The sequence below is a fragment of the Hevea brasiliensis genome, chromosome 3 (genome assembly GCF_030052815.1).
Source record: "Hevea brasiliensis isolate MT/VB/25A 57/8 chromosome 3, ASM3005281v1, whole genome shotgun sequence".
NCBI lineage: Eukaryota > Viridiplantae > Streptophyta > Magnoliopsida > Malpighiales > Euphorbiaceae > Hevea > Hevea brasiliensis.
Window position 1 is genome coordinate 111841359 of NC_079495.1, and position 19112 is coordinate 111860470.

General features: G+C 37.1%; 1 protein-coding gene across 2 annotated transcripts; it reads left to right on the plus strand.

The window, feature by feature from the left end:
- The first annotated feature begins 2293 nt into the window (after positions 1-2293).
- LOC110665544 (ALBINO3-like protein 2, chloroplastic) lies at positions 2294-9596 on the plus strand. 2 transcript variants are annotated; one of them, XM_021825722.2, is made up of 14 exons: positions 2294-3357; positions 3460-3566; positions 3806-3933; positions 4976-5047; positions 5727-5828; positions 6831-6893; positions 7047-7112; positions 7264-7311; positions 7853-8032; positions 8126-8181; positions 8282-8399; positions 8782-8871; positions 9014-9123; positions 9306-9596. In XM_021825722.2, exons 1-14 carry the CDS (start codon positions 2948-2950, stop codon positions 9460-9462), a joined length of 1707 nt encoding a protein of 568 aa, XP_021681414.2. In that variant the 5' UTR covers positions 2294-2947; the 3' UTR covers positions 9463-9596. The 2 variants fall into 2 exon arrangements, with proteins under 2 accessions (XP_021681414.2, XP_058000613.1); XM_058144630.1 differs by lacking the exon at positions 9306-9596 and adding an exon at positions 8503-8534.
- Positions 9597-19112: the final 9516 nt, after the last annotated feature.

Here is a 19112-nt window from a genome sequence, read left to right on the forward strand (position 1 = left end):
AATAATTAAAATTATAAGTATTAATTGTGTCATACTCTATGTCATGCTTATGTCATAAAGCATTTTAAAATTTAATTTTTCATTTCTTGATTTTCTTTTCCATACTCATGTCTTTATATTTTTAAGTATTTTTTCATTATTTTAATCTCTTATATTTTAATGGACATTTAGGTCAAAGGTCAGCTCTAGGGGTAAATTAATCAAAATGTCATTCATCGGTTATAATCCATCTTTCTAATAGTGCTTGGTAACTCCTTGAGTTATGATTCACTTATTTGAGATTGTTCTTTTTTTATTTCCATGGTTTTCACATTCCCAATAATTTCACAATTATCTCTTGACCTAGGGTGTCATGGGTCCCACACGAATTTAGAGTTACAACTAATCTCGCAGTGACTTTCCAGGTCGGTCACCTATCGCCAGGAGCTTGGTTTATTTAACCTATTATGATTTGTTTCACTTATTTTCCATTCATTTTCATGTGATTTATGTTAATTTTTATTTATAACTTTTCTGGGTGGCTTAGGTATAGTTCTAGACATTCTAGTTGTCTGGATAATCACTAGTCACCGGAACAATAGAATATACTGATCACTTAATATGGGGGTGTTACAATATGCAGTAAACATATCATGTTGTTAATGTCATTAAAATTATTAAATCTGTTTGTTCTTGCTCTTTAATTTCTTTTATTACTTACTACTACACTAAATACATGTAGAAGAAATTACTCCAGTAACGCTAAGCTAAAGCTCACTGATTGTGCCGATTATTTGATGATTTTAGTTTATTTACTTACTATACGTGAAGATGTTAGCCTTCTATGCTCTTGATTTGGTCTTCTATGCTCTTGATTTGGTGATTCATCCATTTTTAAAAAATCATAATAGAAGCTAAAAATTCAACATTAATAAATCTAAATATTTATTTACATCATTTAAATAAAAAATTAAACTTTAATTTTATCATTTAAAATTTTTTATTTTAATAATTTGAAAATAATCACAAAATTACATTTAATGAAAGTGTTTTATACAATAATTTTACCACTTCAAGATTTTTATAAAATAAAATTTTCAATTTATCTTTTCCACTCCTAATTAATTAAAAATATTTATTATTTAAAAACTTTATCATAAAATTTAGAAATATATTAATATTTAATATTAATATATATTATAATCTATGTAATTAATTAATAAAAAATAATTATTTTTATTATAATATTAATTATTTAATTATTATTATTTAAATTTAAAAAATTTAGTTTAATACTGTAATTATAACTAAAATTTATAAAATATGTAAGTATATTAATCCAATTAAATTTGAAAATTTTCAGGATTATTTATATATCAATCATAATGATACTTTTATTATTTTTTTAATCTTTTCTATTTGTTTATATTTTATGGGTGATAATATATTTTATTTACATATTGTAGTTAATTTGTTTTTTCATAAAAAAATGTATTGCAAAAAGTATAAGAAATGTAATTTTATTGAAAATTTAAATTGTACATAGAAAGATTAAAAATAAAGTATTAAAATGAGAGTATTATAATTAAATGTTATAAATTTTAATAATCAAATTATAAAAAAAATTATTAAAAATGATTTTAATTAAAAGTGAAATTTAAAATTTAAATTAGATTTGAAAAAAAAAATTGGTTTTCTATTGAATTTGCGCATAGCACATAAGCATTAAGTTAATCTATCTACTAATCTATCTATCTGTTTATATATATATAAAAAGCAACTAAAACTTTCTTAAAGTTTGCCATGTGAAAAAGCTTTTTAACAGCTTGCAATGTAATGTCATTAAAAAATTATGTTAATAATTTTTAATTATATATGTTTAAATTATGAATTATTTTTAGATAAATGTTTTATCAATTATTTAATAATTATTTTCTTAATATTATAATAAATAGTAAATATTTATAATTTTATATAATTTGTTTTTTTCCATTTTACTACTTTTTATATTATTAATATTATTTTTTAATATTATTAAATAGATAATATTTAAATATATTATATTCCTTTAATATGTTAAGAAATATAAAAAAAAAATTAATATTTTAAAATAATAAAAATGATCATATTAATCTCAAATTATTCTATATTTTTAATCAATATTTCATAAATGTTGTTTAAAAAAAAAAGGAAGTTACGTCACTGCTAATTGTGAAAATTGGATTATCATATGTAAAAAGCCCAAGGATAACGTGCCTAGCGTGCCAACCTTTTTGCTCGTGGTCTTGTATCAACTGTTACAAAACGGTGCGTTTTCAATCAAAGTGCGGGAAGTTTTGCGTATAGCTTTTTCCTAGCGTAGGAATCATAGGATTTTGGGTTGAAGTTGGGGAAGATGAAGTCGGTGGTGTCTAATAAGACGCAGAACGAGCACAACCTTTGCCTTCCAGTCTGTGTAGTGGGCTTTCGTTCTTTGTCTTTCTGTGGAAATTTTAGATGCCTTTTTCCATCTTCTCTTCAATTCTATTGCAAAATTTTATACTTATCACAAAATCAATCCTCTTTCCAGGACCTAGAGTTGAAATTGTTTTTCCGAGTGTTGTTGCTGTAGGTTTCTTAGTTGGTTTAGTAAACAAAGTGAAGCAACAATTAAGGGGAGTTTGTTTGATGTGTTAAATGTTTTGATCTGCCAATAGTTCTTATATATATATATATTGGGATGTTTTGGTCAATTGCAGGCACTTCCTCATTTTTGGGATTGAAATTCCTGCAGAAAATTTGTTTTCTTTTCCTGGAATTTTGTTGGATATCTAGAACAACTCGTTTATAATATAGTTGGCGACTTCGCGCGAAGCAAAACAACTCGTTGGTTATTTATTTGTAGCCAACGACAGGTCGTTAAACTGTGTTTTAAACGTTTTTGCCCTTATTCCTTAAGCCCTTGTGTTGCGGGGTCTTCTATCCGGCGATGGCTATCCCCAAGCTTTTATTGTCTCACCTCCGCCGTTCTCGTACCCTCTCCTCTCTTAACACTCTCTCTTATGCCTGTGTTTCTCACCTCCTCACAAACCCTAGCCCGCTTCTTTCACCTCCTCCTATTCTCTCTCACAACCCCCACGGACCTTGCTACGCTAACTCAGTCACTTCTTTTCATTTGTTTAACAATCGATCCTTCTCGACCCGTTCAAATGACGACTCGGATTTTTTCGCTGACTCAGCTACCTTGTCGACCACCGAGTCAAAGCTTCCAGAATTTGGAGTTTTTGAGGTTACTGAAAGTGTGGTTAATGGTAGCAGTGGCGGCGAGGAGTCGATTCTTCCGGTTCAAGCATTGATTTCGTTGCTTGATGAGTTTCATGATCTCACTGGCTTGCCTTGGTGAGTTTGTACGGTTTGTACTCTCTGTTTGGTTGCTGAGAAAACGTGAATGATAAGAAAAGATTTTACTTTTTTTTTTATTTTTTATTTTTTTTACTGCAGGTGGGTAACTATTGCTTCAGCCACAGTAGCTATGAGAGTTTTTTTGTTCCCTTTACTTGTTCTGCAACTTCACAAGTTGAAGAGGATATCAGAGTTATTTCCTAAATGTGAGTTTTCCTCCCTTTTTTTTTTTTTTAAATATTGTTTCATGCATTACTCAAGTGCTTGATAATAGTTTCAATGACGTTGGTAGGGTGTATTTCAACTTTTCTAAAGATGAGCAGGAAAATCTACTTGGACATTTTCATGACAACGTTGCCGAGAAACACTTTTTACTTTCTATTTAGTTTCAGAAGTTTAAATTTTGCCTGCGATTAATTTTCCAAATCATATGTATTTTTCTTAGTGCCTCCTCCATTTCCACCACCTCTGTCAGGAAGGAGCTTCAGAGATCAAATTTCACTCTTTCGGCAGAAAAGACGAGCAATTGGCTGTCCCTCATTTTTATGGTTTCCTGCATATTTCTCTGTCCAGGTACAAAGACTTTTCTTTTTCTTCACATGGAAATTAACTTTATGATATGTGATGGAAATTTTTGGTTTTGTGCCATTTTAGCAACTCTAAATAAGCTTCATAATGGAAAAGAAATGAAACATGAGCAGATTGCATAATCTGCTCGCATAAACTGGATTGTATACAAATACTAAGTTGGATGTGAAAGTGTCAAATCTGGGCAGTAAAATTTGTTACTACTGGTGCATGTAGAAGAGAAGTAAATACTTGTTCAAGTCAATTGTGTTCCATGATAAATAACATATATTTTTGTGAAGGAGAAAAAAAAAAGCACAGTTTGAAAGTTGTAATTAGGCTGCTTGCAGAATTATCAAGTAGGAAGCAATGGTATTGGTTTGTAATATCTATACCTTTTTCTAGGCATTATGCTTTTCGTTTATTTATTTCTGATTTCAATCAGTAAGATGTGAACCTTGTTTGTCCACTCTATATTGATAAATGTTTACCAGTAGATGCGGATAACTTTGGTGTTTACTTGATTGCACTGTGCTTTATTAGATGGTTCTGTATCCATTTCCACATAGAGAGAAATATACTAACTTTCTTTATGATATAAGGGATGCTGTTATGAAATTTTAGGATTAGTGTTAATTTAGCATAGCTGAATAAGTAGAACCTTATTATAACGATTAATGAGGCTAGGAGCAAGGTTAGAACAGTTGTTATAATGTGACACCTATGAGTTTGTCTAATTGCATGCAATGAATGATGGTTTGAAGAGAATTTATGGATAGCAAGATGGAGGAGTTCTGTGAGGTTACTGAATATTGCTACAAAATCGAAGTTTTTCATGAGAAATGAATGAAGTCTTGAATTAACTTTTTGATATCACAAATTTCTTTCATGAAGTAATTGAAAGCTCTGGCATTTTATGGAAGTAAAGAATGTAACAGATCTTTTATTTTATTCGAGAACTTTGGACTATAGCAGACCATGTACATAGCCAGATGAAAATGAATATCATCATTATTAAATCTTGTGTTGCCTTTCAATGTATTTTCAGGTGCCATGCTTTATTTTGTGGATGACCAGTATTCGACGAATGTCTTTGGAACATCATCCTGGCTTTGACTGCGTAAGGAACTGGCATCATTAAATAGGTTATACAAATTTATATTTAATTTTACTTGATGTGGGTAGAATATTATTGAGATTATTACCATTTGATTAATATAAGAATCGTATTGGATGTTGACCTGTGTAAGGGAGTGGCTTGCTAGCTCATTACATTCAATTATAATGTCATTGGTTGGGGGATTGATTTAACATATAAATAAACTTTATCCTATTTTATTTAGTGTAGGATAAATAATGGTGGAAACTAACACTTATCAGCATATTGAAAACATCGAATTTGTTGGGTTTTTTTTTTTTTTTGTTGACATCAACATTGCCTGATCCCCTTTAATAATTGTTGCATTTCGTTGTAATGGGCTTTGTGTCAATAGGAAGTGAATTTATCACCACTCCTCGGTTCCAGAAATACCTCCTTTTTTTTTTTTTTGTCTCAGTATGTGTCTTATTAAATTAACTTTACTGTTTTCAGTCAGTAGGGAAAATGTATTGTATGAAGTTTGAATTGCTTAATAATATGACCACATGAAATATTTATCTTTGTTTGGCACATGTAAAATATGTAATTTTATAGAGAAGTGTTTAACCATGTGTTGCTCTTTCAAATGGTTGATCGCATTTGAGTTCCTCACTCGATTGTAGTTGCTGGAAAATGAAATTTTTTGTGTAATTAATTACAGGGTGGCACTCTATGGTTTCAGAATTTGACTGAATTTCCTCATGGTCTTTTAAGCCCCATCTTTCCGTTACTGATTGCTAGTTTGCACTACATTAATGTTCAGGTAATAATATTCTTATCAGTTGTTATACCTCCTTTTCTTTCTGAATTGTTGTAGGATCAGATCCCCTTGGAGGATCTTTTGCAAATACAGATAATCTGTTTTTCATTTTGCACTTGGGGTGGTCAGAGTGTTGACTTCTATCCTAATCACTAATATCATATGGCATGGGAATATAATTGGACTAACTTAAGCATGCATGAATAATAAGTTCTAGCATTTTAATAGTTCTATCCAAGTCCTTCACATAATCTTGTATTGCACTATCATAAACTTAGGCATTCTTGATCATCTGAACACTTAGTATGATTACAATAAAAAGTCATTATAAATGAACTTTTGGTCTCATCAGTGCCCAATGTGGGCCCCACAGCATGTTTGGTTGACAAGGAGAACTATGTTTATTCAGTAAATGCAGCACAAAATGGAGTAATGTGTGGATTGATTTCTTGAAAAGCATATAAAGCAAAATGGTGTGGCATAGAGGTTAACTTAGATGCCTATGTTCTTGTTCAATGATAAAATGAGAAATGTGCAGTGCAAAGCTCTTTTACTGCTGTAAACTAAAAGGCTTTCTGCATTTTCTTGGTAAGAAACTATTAAAAAATGTTTCAACATTTTACATAAAATTATATAGCATTGATGTTACATGCATTAGAAGTTTGATGGCTGTAATTTTCTGTAGGTTTTTTTTTTTCTTTCTTTCTTTCTTTCTTCTTCTTCTTCTTCCAATCTCCTTTTCATATAGGGCATTGTAGATGGTATTCAGTATATTTTGCTCTTGATGGCTATGTTATTTTTAAATAGAAATAGTTGTTGCTTCTGAAATGTACATTTAACTTTCTGTTCCTATCTCCCAATTTGCTAGATTTATCAGTCTGCTAGTAGCACTTTTTGATGCTTCTTTCCTCTCTAAGTTTGCTAGATTTCTTATGACATTGTTTACTTGTAATTTTTTTTTTTTTAGTTCACATAAATAATACAGATGTTGTTTATTCTTTTCAGCTTTCTTTTGAGAAAAAAAAATCTTTTCAGAAAATAGATGGACTTTTGGGCTTATTGGCAAAAGTGAGTGGATTTTAATTTTTTTAATTAGTGCCATTAATATTGTATCTTGTAGTGGTTGAATATTTTAGTTGATAATTCAGAGTTAAATTTCCTTATTTATGGAATATTTTATTTTGCACGAATGATTAGAGGCTTTTTTACTTCTTATTACAGTACTACAAGAAGTATTTGGATCTTCTGACACTGCCTCTGTTTTTCATTGGCTACTGCATTCCACAGGTAACTTTACATTTGTTGTCTTTTTCTCCCCACAATTTCCTATCTTTTGGCTTTAAGTTGGGAAGATAGTGCTTTTTTTTTTGACATTGAATGTCTTCTCATCCCCTCCTGGTGGATATTCACAATAATCTGTATTTGCTTCATTTTGCAGGGAAGTCTAGTCTATTGGGTCACCAATAGTTCATTAAGTGTTATCCAGGTTTGTTATTGCTTTATGTTTCCCTGGACAGATATATCCTCAAGCTTTGTACTTCATAGAGATTATTGGCACATTTTTTTAAACATTTTCAAGTACCAATGGTTTGGATTCAATGGGCCTAAAAAAATAACTTATCACATAAGCTGTCATGCTTCAAGGGTTTTACTAGCCCCAGAATGTCATTTATGTTGCATAAAACTGTGAGCATTCACATGAAACATCATTTTTTTTTTTTTTTTTTTGGTCTTTGGATTCAATGGTTAAGCCAACTGTCATTCATGCTGTGTGTTCTGAAGTGTTTACCATCGCTTGACCTTGTTCTGTAACTATATAGTTCATAGACAACCTGAGCCATACTAGTCTCATGTTATAAATCAATCCACCCTTCTGCTTTATTTTAATTAAGCTACTGCTCATTTGTTTGGGCTTTTCAAATGTATGACTTATGAGTTATGACCCCTTCTTGTTTAACTTTTGAGAATTTAGGACAATTTTAAGCTCCTAAACAATTTAAACTCATACGTCACATTCATATATGCAGCAATTATCTCTCAAACATCCTACCATACGTGCAAAGTTAGGGTTACCAAACATGGAATCTCAGACAGCAACAGCTGCAGAGTGTGAAGATTTGGGTATACTAGAAAGAACGTCTTCAGATTCACCAAGCGAGCAGGGCAAAGTTTCTGTGGAAAATTTAAGCCCTAAGAAATTGCTTGCTGTGAGTTGCTACGATAAAAACTGATGCATCATTTGTTTTTTAGGGGAGGCATTATACATTTTCTCACATATTTGTCATTTACACTCTTGACAGCTCTCAGTCCAACTCATGTCTGATGGGCATAGAGAAAGAGCAATTCCTTTGTTACAGTTACTTGCTCTTGCCTTAATCTTTTTGTTGTTTCTTCTTTCTCTGGATGGCCAATGTTATTCACTGTTGTTGCATTGCATAATTATCTTTTGCCTGCAGGCTGGCAGTTCAGAAGGACCCTAACTACATAGAAGCCCTGATTGTTACGGGGCAGATTCTGCTGCAGAAAGAAATGTATGCAGAGGCTGCAGAATATTTGGGACGTGCCATTTCCAAGGTCTGTATCTTTGTATTACCCCTTCTATTCCTTTTCAAGGTTTTTCTTGGTTCAGAACTTCTCCACGTATGATTTGTGATTGTCATGCAATTCTGGATGATAGCATTTCCATTCCTGCACAGTGCCCCACTCAATGTAAGAATCTCATATATAGATTCCTTAAACACTTTCTAATACATTTGCATGCCCCATATTACAATTACATGCTCCAAATTTTGAAAAGCAGCACTGTGTTGCAATTTTCTTTCATTCTTTCCCTTTTTTTTTTTTTTTTTTGAGTCAAAATGTCTATGATGCTAGCTTTAGCTTCTCTCTAACTCGTGTGAGTATTTCTGTTTCCAAATTGTCTCCATTAATGACAAGTGATTTCTGACTTAATCAGCTATGTGTTGATGGCCATCCAACAGAAGTCAAGTATGCTGATCTCCTAATTCTTGCATCACAGTGGGCTGGTGTTGCCTGTATTCGGCAGGTTAAACACAAACACTTCTTTGATTATCTGACATAAAACATTATGAAGTTTCTTAAATGACATTCTAATATTATAAGTATTTGAATATGAAATGGTTCATGGTATGTTTTTCATATCCTTTCTGCTTTTGTGCATGTGACAGGGGAAGAATGCAGAAGGAATTGTGCACCTAGAAAGAGTTGCAAGTTTAGAAGAACCAGAGGACCCAAACAGCAAAGTCCATTACTTTCAGAGTTTGGTATTTCTTGCAAGGTACGAATTTTAGCAATTACTAATACCAAGCGTGGTTAATGGCCTTCTTTGACATTGTCTTGTAAAAATTATGATCACTTGAATGGCAATATATTTTCCTTCTTCTAAATGATTATGACTTGTTTCCTTGTTTCTTCAGTATATTTTCCTGTAACAAGTTTTTGTATGACTTGACTTTTCAGTGCTTTATCCAACGAAGGTCGTAGAGCTGAAGCTGCAAAGTATCTGCAGTTAGCTGTTGCTTACAATCCTGCCTATAAAGAATTGTTAGAACAATGTGAGAATGAAGGCGACGATTTTGACAGTGATCTTGCCAACAGCAGGAGAAGAGATTATTAACCTCTTGCAATTTTACACGATTAACATTCATTATTTTCTTGAGTTGAGTCCATTTATCTTTGTACCTTAGAATAAAACATCCATCCAATCCTCACCAACATTTTTTTAAGTTATTTAATAATTAATATTTCTTATTTTGTTAAATATAATAACTAATTTTGCATAAAAAAAAAAAAAAATTCACATGCGATTGCTATGGCTGCTATTTGCTTTGGTTTTCTTATATACAAGAAGGGACTGATATGATGCAAGGGATTGACATATGACATAGGAGCCCGACGTTGTTTCGTCTCTGTCATCAATCATGGGGCAGAAAAATCCAGGTGTCTGTTAGCTAGCCATTCGATACTATCCACCTTGGTTTACAATCTAATAAAAAATAAATAACTAGTAGTTGCCAATGCCATGTGTTTGACAACCCACTAAAGCTCCAAAATTCATGATAATGATGCAAAGTCTATATATTTCTTTTAGTCAAAGAAGAAAATTGTTACGGCATCATTTATTTTTGTTTTATTGTTTACTAAATTTTTGTCCTTTTTTCTTGTGCATTTTATTGTCCTCTTTGAATCTTAGCTCTATTTGTAATTTGTCTTCTCTTTATTACTAAGTTAAATCGATATATATTTATTCAACAAAGTTAATCTAATTAGTAAAGATTAATTAGATTAACTTTTAGATTAACTTTGTTATTAATTAAAATTTAACTTCGATCAAAAGTATTTTAAAATTATTTATTTTGTATATGGTAAGTTGATATTGGAGAAGTGAGTCTTTAAAGTTCTTTAAAAAAGATTTAAATTTGATATATTAAAAATTAATTTAAAAATATTATGATTGTAAATATAAAAAATAATAATAATAAAACATACTATGATTTCACACATCTCATTTTCTATTAGCTTTTTAATTTCAAGCAAAATCTTCTTAAATAATATTTTCTTTACTAGAACTAAGTTACATAATTAAAATTATTTTTTTTTCTTAAGTTTTATCACTATAAAACTAACTATTTTTGGCATGTTTTGTGTAACACCCCAAATTTTATTATTTATGAGTATTTTTGATATTTTAATTTTATTTAAATTTTAGGAATTTTTTTGAGATTTTTCGGATTTTAAAAATCGGGTTCGATTTTTCGAAAATATAAACTTTGATGATTTTTAAAAATTAATTTAAAGACCACGTGGTAAAACTAAAAATATATTTGGAGTCTACGTATTTTTCTGAGTTTTACGGAATTTTTTCGGAATTTTTAGACCTCGTTTTCGGTCCCGAGGCAGAGTAAAAATTCAAAATTTTGTATTTCGAATCGAACCGGACCGGATCGGACCGGTCGAATCGAACCGGCTCCCTTTCCTTTTTCTTCTCTCGCGTGCGTCGTCCCTCTCTCTTCTCTTTCTTTTCTCTCTCCTCCCCTCCCCTGCGCGCGCATCGCTCCAGTTTCTCCGGCCAAATCCAGCCGATCCGGCCACCAATTGGACCGGGTCTTGTGTCTAAAATCATCTACTCGGCGAGAGCTTTCCATAGACACCAAGAACGCCGAAATCCATCGAGCGGTTTGTCCGATTTTTGCTCGGGAAGATTTTAGCCCATTTCGACTTTTGGGCTAGATTTCTCGAAAACCGTGAATCCCACGAGGAAACCGAGGCCACCAGCACGCTCCATTCGTCGAGAGCTTCGCAACGACATAAATTTCAAATTTTTCCGACACCGTTTTCGGTGGGTCCCACGGAACTTCGCAGTGTAATTTCGAGCATTAAATGAGCTTAGAAAATTCTGAAAAATTTATGTGCTAACCCCCGTGTTATGGACTTCGTGTAGGTATCCTCGATTCGCGGAAATTCGGCGATTGACCGGTTCGCAAATTTCGCCGCATGCACTGTGACCGAAAAGTCTCCGAATTGGGCCGAGGTTTTGGCTAGCCCCATTGTCGACGCCCCGAAGGCCCTCAAGTCGGAATCGCAAAGGTAAACCCGAACCTAGTTTTTACGTAATTTTCTAGTGCTTAAATAGGATTAAAAATCCATAAAATATTCGTGGTAGCTTAGAAAATTACGATTCTTTTGCAATAGCTTAGTAATATTGCTAAGGACCGGGGCAAAGTTTTATAATTTTTAGAGCTTGTTTGGGCGCTTTTGCAAAAATGATCAATAATAAGGACTAAATTGAAATTTTGCGTATTGTGATGGATGATTGATTTGATGGGCCCGGGAGGGGCTGTGTGATATGATTGAACTGTTGATGTATGGATTGTGAGTATAGAAGTGCGTTTTAGCCCTTTTGCAGTTGGGTAGGTCCTAGGTATATGGGAGACTCACTGATTTTCTACGACTTAGGACGTACTTGATATTTTTCTTTGTTTGTATTGAGTCAAATTTATTAAATAGATGTAATGTAATTGTCAGGTGAGCCGGGATACCCTTCTTCCTCCGCCCAGCCGCCACAGTAATTTGTCGTCAAGTCTGTGAGTAAAATATTAATTTTAATTGTAATTTCGATATTATTATATGTTCAAGATGCCCATGCATCACTTATATGCATATATTTATGTAGTTAAACTCTAGGCACGAATTATGTTGCATTCATAATCATAATGTGCCATGAGTGTTGTTGTGGTAATTTGGAGCAGCAGCGTGCGTTGGCGTGCGTGTGATGTGGTGTGGACTATGGATAGGACGGTAGTCACGCTTGAGTAATTCTGGGACCTGCCTTCGAGGGGTAGTCACGCTGAGTAATTCACTGGGACCTCGATTTGGTTATTAAGTGGAAGTCCGAGCTTGAGTAATTCGGCACACGGGTTGGATTTAAGAGAGTCAGATAGGGATCACCCCATATGTTATGCTTGATACTACAGTGTGTGTGAGTGCTCTAAATTACCTTTTTGATGCTATGATGTGAATATGATGTTGATGTTGCATTTCACTCTACATGGTGCATTAGTTATAGATAGTTATAGAGATTATGGTTAAAATTGATATTTTACTCTCGAGTCGAACGCTCACTCTGTTCAAAAATTTTTACAGCCACAGGAGGATATTTTGTTCAGGTTAACTCGCTTTTTACCTCGCAGTTGTTTATCAATATTGTGTAATTTTAATTACTCCTAGAATTTCCGCATGTGTTAGCGAGAATTATTTGAAATTGGTCCGTAATATTATATTCATGTTGGACTGTAAACTTAATATTTTAAGTCTGCTTGATGGATTGGATGAGGAGCCGAGCTCCCATTTATTATTATGTTGATGAGTATGTGGAGGGTGAGCCGAGCTCCCAATGAATTGTTTATTGTGTTTACAGTGTCGTGAGTCGAAAACTCCCGTTGGAAAGTCCATTTTATGGCCTGACTGTCCGCTTGTTTTCTTGATATTGGGCCCAAATGGGCCTTAGAGTTGGGTTAATGAATAGTTAAGGCTTACTACGCCTCGGGGCTTTAGGTCGCCTGTGTCCTAGTGCCGGTCCGCCCATAGGTTGGGTCGTGACAAATGTGGTATCGAGCTTAGGCTCCATTCTTAGGAAAAGTTGTCTAAAGTGTTGGGAAGAGTCTACTAGAGTCACATGCGAAATATAGGGTCCACATTCGCCTTGCATTGTCGTCTTTGCTTCTAGTTTCGCTTCATATATTGTGTGTAAATATGAGTCTATAGAGTCGTGCAATGTGCGCTTTGAATTTTGTGGGCTAATCTTGCTGAATTTCGTGAAAATGCGTAGAAGGTGAGAGCCGCCATCGCACTAACTGATGTGCCTGACGAGGTGTCGGACAGATGAGGCGCCGCCCAGGAGGCGGGTAGGAGGCCTAGAGTCGCTCAAGTAGAGGAGCAACAACCCCAGACAGAATCCTTTATGGCACAGGTCCCATGGACCCCATGGCGCTACTCTAGCCGGGTCTGGCAGAGAACCATCGACATGATGGCGCAGATATGGTCCACCCTCCACAAAGCAGCCCACCGCACCAAGAGGGGAACCTTACAAACAGATCATAAATTTTAAGAAGTTGGTGCACGGTACTTATGATGTGTCGACGATGCATATCGGTTTGGATTCTCGCAGACAGCAGAATAGAATTACAGTTGACTGATAGAAGATTGATAGAGTGTGAGCAGCATGTCATGGGGCCCATGCCTAGACAATTGATGAATGACTACGTGTTATCCCGGATGGAGAGTTTGACATGGGCTCAGTTTGTGGAACTTTTTATCAATCGGTTTGTGCGTAAAGCTTCAGAGATCGAAGCGTGGGCCTTTGAGGCCTTAAGACGAATGGCGTGTCCGTAGATGAATATGCTCTGAATTCTGAATTGAGCAGATATGCCCCTACAGCAGATCTACAGAGACTATGAAGGTGAAAAGATTCCTAAAGGGGCTTGACAGAGGTATGCGAACTGGCCATGATGTCGGATCGCTTTTGATGTGGTGGTTGATCGAGCTGCATGATTGAGATTAGCTATGCCGTGGATGACAAATGAAGAGCAAAGAAAACAGAGCAGAGGGTTCCTCGTGTGTCCTTCCATGGGTACTCCGGACAGGTGGCTGTGGTAATTACAGAGGAAAGGGTAGGAGCAAGAGAAGTGGTTTCGACAATCGACCATGAGGATCTGCACTGTGGTACGGATCCAAAGAAGCGGTAATGGGTACATGAGTTCTGGTCCGTTCAGATCCTCCTTGGCACCTTGTGCACAGTGTGGAAGAGGACATTCAGGACCTTGTTTGATGGGATCAGGAGTATGCTTCAGGTGTGGCCAACCGGGTCACTTTGCTAGAGAATGCCCCATGTTCAGCGAGCCACAGATGGGGTCACAGGGTTCTGTTGCGAATGTTCCTCGACAGTTGTATCCGGGTGCTTCCAACATGGCAAGGGGGCCAGGCCGAGGACAAGGGGGACGTGGATTTGGAGGCGGTCGAGGTAGAAGTCGATCGTGGTTCCGCCACTCAGTAGGGGTCAAGCTCGGGTTTTCACCCCGACCCACCAGATGCTCAAGCTTCAAATGCGTTGTGGCGTGTATTCTTCCGTCTGCTCTTATGAGGCTCGTGTTTTGATAGATCCGGGTGCTACGCACTCATTTTTCTCCCCTGTGTTTGCCATGAGGTTGGGTAGAAACCCTACAACTTTAGAGTGCCCTTTGTCAGTAGCTACCCCACTTAGTGATAACATAGATGTAGACATGGTATTTCCGGTAGCCCAGTGGTAGTGGATGGAAAGATCCTCCCAGCAGACTTGGTTCCTCTACCGAATGGATTTCATGTAATCACGGGATGGACTGGTTGGCAACTCATTATGCCACCTTAGACTGCAGGAACAAAGGTATACTTCCACATACCTGGTGTGGAAGAGTTTAGCTTTGATGGTGACAGGAGCGTGGCTCCATATAATTTGGTGTCGATTAGTGCCGTAAAAATGTTGAGGCGTGGATGCCAAGGGTATTTGGCATTGGTGAGAGATACATCCGTAGAAGATGTCGATGGAAAATGTTCCCGTTGTCGAGAATTCATGGATGTCTTCCCGAAGAGCTTCCAAGGTTGCCACCGTAAAGGGAATAGAGTTCTCGCATTGATGTTATTCCTGTATAAACCCCATATCGATGCCACCTTACAGATGGCACCAGCAGAATTGAAAGAGTCAAGGAGAAACTACAGGAGCTTTTGGAAAATGGTTTCATTCGTCTGAGCACTTCACCGGGTGCTCTGCTCTATTTGTGAGAAAGAAGGATGGGTCATTGAGGTTGTGCATTGACTACGCATACCGAACAAGGTGATCGTGAAGAACAAGTATCCACTTCCTGATCGATGATTTGTTTGATCACCCAAGGAGCTAGATTCTTTTCAAGATAGACTGCGGTCAGGCTACCATCAATTGAGAATCAGGAATGAGGACGTGTCCAAAACGGCTTTCAGGACAAGATATGGTCATTATGAGTTCTTGGTGATGTCTTTTGGACTCACTAATGCACCAGCAGCCTTCATGGACTTGATGAACAGGGTGTTCAAGTCATTTTTGGACCGTTTTGTCATCGTATTCATACATGACATTTTCGTCTACTCTCGCACCGAGGAAGAACACGTGTGGCACTTGAGGATGGTGTTGCAGACTTTGAGGGAGCACCAGCTATACGCCAAATTTTTGAAATGTGAATTTTGGCTAGAAAGCATCTCATTCTTGGGACACGTGGTTTCAAGTGACGGTATTCAAGTGGATTCCAAGAAAATTGAAGTCAGAATCGATTGGCTTAGGCCTACAAATACCACCGAGGTGCGAAGTTTTCTGGTTTAGTCTACAAAGCGTTTTGTGCAAGATTTCTCCGTGATAGCGGCTCCCTAACTAAGTTGACCAGAAGAATGTTCCATTCATTTGGACAGATGATCGTGAGGTGAGTTTCCGTAAGCTCAAGGAGTGTCTAACCACGCCCGTGTTGACACTACACCGTGAGTGGTGAAGGATACGCCGTGACGCCCAGAGTTGGCCTAGGGTGTGTTTTGATGCGTAATGGAAAGGTAGTGGCTTATGCTTCAAGGCAAAGAAGAGGCATGAGCGTAACTACCCCACCCATGATTTGGAAATGGCGGTGTAGTCTTTGCACTTAAAACTGGAGACACTACATGCGGTGAAGTGTGCGAGATATATACCGACCACAAGAGTTTAAAGTACATCTTCCAGAGGGATTTAAACTTGAGACAGAGGAGATGGATGGAGCTTACGAAGACTATGATTGCACCATCCAGTACCACCCGGGGAAGGCCAATGTTCTTGCAGATGACTTGAGCAGAACATCTTCAAGCAGTTTGGCGCACATTTCAGAAGAGAAAAGACCATTGATTCACGAAGTACATGAGTAGATGGATCAAGGTCTAATCCTAGATCTTTCAGATGAGGGGTATTGTTGGCTCACTTTTCGGTGAGGCCGGACTTGAGGGACAGAGTTAGAGTTTCCCAAAGACAGAGACCAACAATTGATGAAGATCATAGAAAGAGTACAAAGAAGGTGAAGGTAGTGAGTTTGGATTTGCCAATGATGGCGCCCTAGTGCAAGGTTCTAGGATATGTGTGCCCGATGTGGACAACCTCAGGAATGAAATCATGCAAGAGGAACACTATACACTGTACTGTATACACACAGGTTCCACCAAGATGTACCATGATGTGAAAGATAGCTACTGGTGTTATGGCATGAAGAGAGACATATCAGACTTTGTGTCCAAGTGCTTGACTTGTCAGAAGGTGAAGTTTGAACACGAGACCGCCGTGAAGTCGCAAGAGCTCCCTATCCCGAATGGAAGTGGGAAATGATTACTATGGATTTTGTGATCGGTTGCCTCGTACCACGCGAGGATATGACTCGATATGGGTAATTGTAGACCGCTTGACCAAATCAGCTCACTTCTTACTCAGAAGACTACATACTGCGGGCACAAGATGCCCGCTCTACATTCGAGAAATAGTCGATTGCATGGAGTTCCTGGCCCATAATATCCGACAGAGGCCCCAGCTCACTTCTGCTTTTGGAGAAAGTTGCAGAGGCACTTGGCACACGCTGAACTTCAAGACACCTTCCACCCTCGTATGCATTTGACAGTCCGAAAGGACGATCCAAACATCGAAGACATGCTTCGCATGAGTGTCTTGGATTTTGGAGGTCATGGGATGAGCACTAGCTCGTGGAGTTTGCCTACAACAACGATTATCACTCCAAAGATAGGGTTGGCACCCTATGAGGCATTATATGGAAGAAAGTGTAGGTCTCTCCGTGTTGGACAGAAATGGGGAAGCGAAAGTGCATGATGTAGACCTAGTGCAAGACACTTGAGGTAGTTCCTTTAATCGTGGAACGACCGAGGACAACTTTCGTGAGGCGTAAGAGTTATGCACCCAGACGGAGGGATGTGGAGTTTGCATGGGCGACTATGTATTCTCAAGGTATCTCCAATGAAGGAGTCATGAGATTCGGAAAGAAGGGCAAGTTGGCACCTCGGTATATCGGACCTTTGAGGTTACCGATAGAGTTGGAGCAGTTGCTCACGGTTGGAGCTACCACCCAACCTTTCTCACGTTTATCCGTGTTTCACATCTCCATGCTCAGAAATACATTCCCGATCCTTCTCATGTCTTTGCGGGGATGTGATAGAGCTAAAAGAGAACTTGACATTTGAGGAGCAGCCTGTAGCCATAGTGGACTACCAAGTGAGATAGCTGAGATCCAAACAGATCCCTATGGTTAAGGTTTTGTGGAGGAGTCGATCGGTGGAAGAGTGCACTGAGAGTCGGGACATGCGTAGCAAGTACCCTTACTTGTTCAATGCATAATCATGTGTTTTATTCTGCCTTATGTAAAAATTCGAGGACGAATTTTCTGTAAGGGGGGAAGAATGTAACACCCCAAATTTTATTATTTATGAGTATTTTTGATATTTTAATTTTATTTAAATTTTAGAAATTTTTTTGAGATTTTTCGGATTTTAAAAATCGGGTTCGATTTTCCGAAATTATAAACTTTGATGATTTTTAAAAATTAATTTAAAGACCACGTGGCAAAACTAAAAATATATTTGGAGTCTACGATTTTTCTCGAGTTTTACTAATTTTTCAAATTTTTGGACCTCGCTTGGTCCCGAGGCGAGTAAAAATTCAAAATTTTGTATTTCGAATCGAACCGCCGAATCGAATCGACCGGATCGGACCGATCGAATCAAACCGCTCCTTTCCTTTTTCTTCTCCGCGCGTCGCCCTCTCTCTTCTCTTTCTTTTCTCTCCTCCTCCGCGCGCGCTGCCGCTTCAGCTCCGCCAACCGGCCGATCCGCCACCGATTGGACCGGTCTTGTGTCTAAAATCATCTACTCGTAGAGCTTTCCATAGACACCAAGAACGCCAAATCCATCGAGCGGTTTGTCCGATTTTTGCTCGGGAAGATTTTAGCCCATTTCGACTTTTGGGCTAGATTTCTCAAACCGTGAATCCCACGAGGAAACCGAGGCCACCAGACGCTCCATTCGCCGAGAGCTTCGCAACGACATAAATTTCGAATTTTTCCGACACCGCTTTTTCGTGGGTCCCACTAACTTCGCAGTGTAATTTCGAGCATTAAATGAGCTTAGAAAATTCTGAAAATTTATGTGCTAACCCCGTGTTATGGGCTTCGTAGGTATCCTCGATTCGCGGAAATTCGGCGATTGACCGGTTCGCAAATTTCGCCGCATGCACTGACCGGAAAAGTCTCCGAATTGGGCCGAGGTTTTGGCTAGCCCCCCATTGTCAGACGTCCCGAGCGCGTCCCCGAAGTCGGAATCGGCAAAGGTAAACCCGAACCTAGTTTTTACGTAATTTTCTAGTGCTTAAATAGGATTAAAAATCCATAAAATATTCGTGGTAGCTTAGAAAATTACGATTCTTTTTGCAATAGCTTAGTAATATTGCTAAGGACCGCGGGGCAAAGTTTTATAATTTTTAGAGCTTGTTTGGGCAGTTTTTGCAAAAATGATCAATAATAAGGACTAAATTGAAATTTTGCGTATTGTGATGGATGATTGATTTGATGGGCCCAGGAGGGGCTGTGTGATATGATTGAACTGTTGATATATGGATTGTGAGTATAGAAGTGCGTTTTTAGCCCTTTTGCAGGTTGGGTAGGTCCTAGGTATAGGGGAGACTCACGATTTTCGGCA